Source organism: Silene latifolia, unplaced genomic scaffold (genome assembly GCF_048544455.1).
Source record: "Silene latifolia isolate original U9 population unplaced genomic scaffold, ASM4854445v1 chrun_scaffold_16, whole genome shotgun sequence".
Taxonomy (NCBI): domain Eukaryota; kingdom Viridiplantae; phylum Streptophyta; class Magnoliopsida; order Caryophyllales; family Caryophyllaceae; genus Silene; species Silene latifolia.
The window spans coordinates 1432652-1436661 of NW_027413123.1; the positions used below are offsets into that span (position 1 = coordinate 1432652).

A 4010-nucleotide genomic window follows, 5' to 3' on the forward strand; every position below is an offset into this window, starting at 1 on the left:
GACTCGAAAATTAAAATCCCGACTCCAACAACGAGTCAAACCGAGTCAACCACAAAAAAACAAACATTTCAAACCTTCTACCTTAAGTTTTCCCGGATTCATGAATGGTCAAGTACCAAACATGTGACTACAAAACCTAGGATAGAATAAATCATGATTGCGTTTGTTGTGAAAGCGACAACACAACTCGAAGACCCGCGACGTGGCTCGCGCCTCTTTGAGCAGCCCAGGTGGCCACGTCGCTCAAAACTCACACAAACACTCATTCTCCTATAAATACCCCTCAAATGCCACCCATTTGAGAGTTACGCGAGTGTCCGCCCCTCTTTTCTCCCTTAAAATTCTCGACTCGACTTCTAAAGTCACAATCCGACGCGTATTTACGACCTACCGATCGTAAACACGAGCCTTACACATTGTTTGGTACCGTCGTCGTGCATTAAACCACTTGACCGACCACTTCGACCACTACACCATCACTAAACTTTTAAAAACACTCTTTTACTTACCAAAACGGTTTTAAACCGAGTTTTTTTCCGATCAAACGAGTTGTTACACTTACGTCGGTCACTCGCCATAACCAAACATGTAAGTATGAGGGTGTAAAAATCCTCTTTTATTATGTTTTCATTTGTTTCATGACTCTAACATGCTAAAACATGCATAACATGAACCAAAACATGGAATAAACGAGCCAAAACTGATTTTTGGTCTGAGGCAGAAGCCCCTTAGGTCGCCAACTGGCTCGCGCCTAAATGGGGTATTCAGACCAGAAATCAACCGTGTTTGTTCTCGTCATTTCCCTTAATCCATTTTTCATATTTTTAATCGGTTTTTACCATATCAAGTATTTTCGAAACCTTTTTACTTCATTTCACATGTTTTAACCATAAACCATTTTTCACCCTTGGTTCTTCATACCATGACGGTTAAATCCGTGTTTCGGTGATAATATTTGGTTAAAGACATTTAGAAGGTATTTTAAAGCCTTTTATTTCACTTCTTCACATTTTCAAACAAACATATTAGTCCCCAACACAAAGTCATCCTTGGTTCTACATACCATGCCAGATTTTAACCCGGGTACGATGATGAGTATCGACTAATTATATTCAATTGGACTTAAAACAATTAGTCCATGATCATTTTCAAAACTATTCATGTCGAGTTTGTCAAATCGAACCCAACACCGAATGTTATCAAATAATGATGATTATTCGAGTCTAGTTCTTCAAATCAACAAACGCGGTCTAAACGACCCTTTCAAATCAATCAGGTTCAAATACCCATTTTCAACACGTTTTATAACGTTTTCTAAAAGGCCATAACACGGCACATAAACCGTGGGCTAACCCGCGCCTAAACAGGCTCTCCATTTCTCATTTTCAAAACCAGAGGGAGGCCTCTTACACCGCCGGCTGGCTCGCGCCTCTTATAGCTGTCTGGTACAGGGCATGTTCCCTTCCAGCATTAGTCTAGGACGATCCTGACTCCGGTTAGCCCGGATATAGGATGGATCAGATGACTGTTCAAACCATATTTGCAAAATGCCTTACTAAGACAAATGGATCATGTTATGCACCCTAAACCTAATACGGTAAATGGATGTTTAATTTCCGTCTTGCATGCAAATCAACCATTAATCCAACTCGACATCTTATACTTGATACTTGGATTAAATAACCTGACTTAGAAAGCTCTCACATATTGGGTTAAAATTATTGGATGCGCATTCATGCATTTAAACCGTTTTATCAACTTTTGCATTCAACCAACCAAGATCGATCAGTAGAGGCCGCTAAACGCGGGCGGGATTGGGTGTCTGATTAAAGGGCTTCCCAATACGTACCTTCACCTCTTACTCAGAAACTTTGGATAGTGGACGGCCTTATCCAGGGCGTACGAGAGTCATTCTAGAGATAGGATGCTAAAGAGGGACGATTTCCTTATCTTTAGTACCTATGTCAAACGCTGCTTTGTGCTTCGATTTGACCGAGGTATAAAGTGGATTTCGAACGGGTTCCAGGCATCCCACAAATGCTTGGTGGCGACTCCGAACATCTCTAATCGTTTCGAGACCCTTACCGAGACGAAACCGACCGATTTAAAGCGATACGGTCGAAAGCATCTTTACGCCGCCGAGCGTGGCTTTCAAAAGACCGCTGCATGTCCACAGATTGGCTTGGCGTGCAGGTCGTCCGTGACTACGGATTGGTAGATGGCCCAAATCCACAGATCGAGACGTGGCCCATGTCCACGTTAGTGTGCACACTTTGTAATTTCTGAAAAATTTGTGTTTGATGATTTCCTCTACCTCACCCAGAAAAATTTGAACTCCAACAACAAACTTAGCAACAAGAGATCAACAAAAATCAAATAAAGATACTAAATAAAGCAATTTTTGGATTAATAAAAGAGCATAAAATTAAAAGTGGAGTTAGGTTGTTATACCTCCCCGATTTCCACAAAACAATGCTTCTTGATGCTCTTAGTTGCTCCCAAACCCGTCTTGGACCCTTGAATTCCAACTTCAAGCTTGAATTAATGGATTTTCAAAAGCTAGGGTTCTTGAGGTTTTTGGGGAAATTTTGTCAAAAGTGTGTAGAGGGAGGTATTTGATGGTGGTAATCACAAAATGGAGTGATTTGTGACAAGGGGAAAGGATTGAAGGTGATGATTTGTGGGATTTGAAGGTAGTTTAGGAGATTTCGGGGTGAATTGGAAAAAGGGTTTTGAGGAAGGAAGGAAAAAGTTTTCCAGAATTATGAAGGGAGTTTGATATTTCGTGGTATTTTTAGCAAAGAAAGCAGCACTGTTCAGCCTGAGACGCAGGCTGCGTCAAACAACGCAGGCCTGCGTAGGACGACGCAGGCTGCGTCATATGACGCAGGCTGCGTTTGCGTCTGCCCGTGAGCTTGAAATTTGACTTTGTAGCTTTTCTTTGTTTTGCTAAAGGGTGTCTCCCCCACACTTAGATCATCCTTCATCATCCAAATTGCCGAGTCGACCTTTTTCAACGCGTTTTCCCATGCTCACTAGACCATCAAATCTCCACAAGAGAATTAGTAACTTCCATGTATTTTTGATGCAATTCAATTTTTTTAACAAGGATTTAAATGTACGTAATTTAAATGACATGAATGTAAATTTAATCTAGGAAAACGGTAAATTCTAAACTAGAAAGAGAATATTTACAAACTTGTACGGTATTTTTAGTGTCGGTGGCTCGACGTAGTCATTGTTTGAGAATTAATCTTTGTAAATTGGATCTTCTAAAGGAAGATCCTCTTCACCTTGCAACTCCACTCCGTTGAAGTAATGCTTCAACCGTTGACCATTGACCTTTATCACTTTTCCCGAAGTCGGGTTTTCCACCTCCACCGCTCCATGTGGAAAAACCTTCTTGACTTTGTAAGGTCCATACCATCTCGACCTTAGCTTGCCGAGAAAGTTCTTGAGACGACTTTGGAACACCAAAACATCTTGTCCCTCTTCAAAAATTCTTCTTGTCACCATTTTATCATGCCAAGACCGAGCTTTCTCCTTGTAAATGCTAGCATTGTCATAAGCATTTTGTCTAAGCTCTTCCAATTCCTGAATTTGAAGCTTTCGGTGCAATCCCGCCTCATCGACATGTTGGTTGAAAGCTTTGATTGCCCAATAGGCTTTGTGTTCAAATTCTACGGGGAGGTGACATCCTTTCCCATAAATTAGCCTATATGGAGACATGTCGATTGGGGTCTTATAGGCCGTTCTATAAGCCCATAGAGCATCTTCAAGCCTCTTGCTCTAATCTTTTCGGTCGGGATTGACCCTTCTTTCCAAGATATTCTTAATCTTCGGGTTATAGACGTCCGCTTGGCCGTTTGTTTGGGGGTGATAAACCGTAGAAACCTTGTGGAGCACACCATATTTTTGAAGCAAAGTCGGGATCACCTTGTTGCAAAAATAAGTTCCCTATCACTAACAATTGCCTTTGGGAATCCAAACCTTGAAAATATGTTGCTTTT

At 41.3% G+C, this 4010-nt stretch overlaps 1 protein-coding gene across 1 annotated transcript; it reads right to left on the reverse strand.

Annotated features, from left to right (window-relative positions):
- Positions 1 to 3249: 3249 nt before the first annotated feature.
- On the reverse strand, positions 3250 to 3729 carry LOC141637299 (uncharacterized). Its single transcript, XM_074446857.1, has one exon. The coding sequence runs from the start codon at positions 3727 to 3729 to the stop codon at positions 3250 to 3252; it is 480 nt and encodes a 159-aa protein (XP_074302958.1).
- Positions 3730 to 4010: the final 281 nt, after the last annotated feature.

Excerpts from the sequence above, each read along its gene's own strand:
- LOC141637299 (XM_074446857.1), bottom strand. The coding sequence starts at position 3,729 with ATGTCTCCATATAGGCTAATTTATGGGAAAGGATGTCACCTCCCCGTA.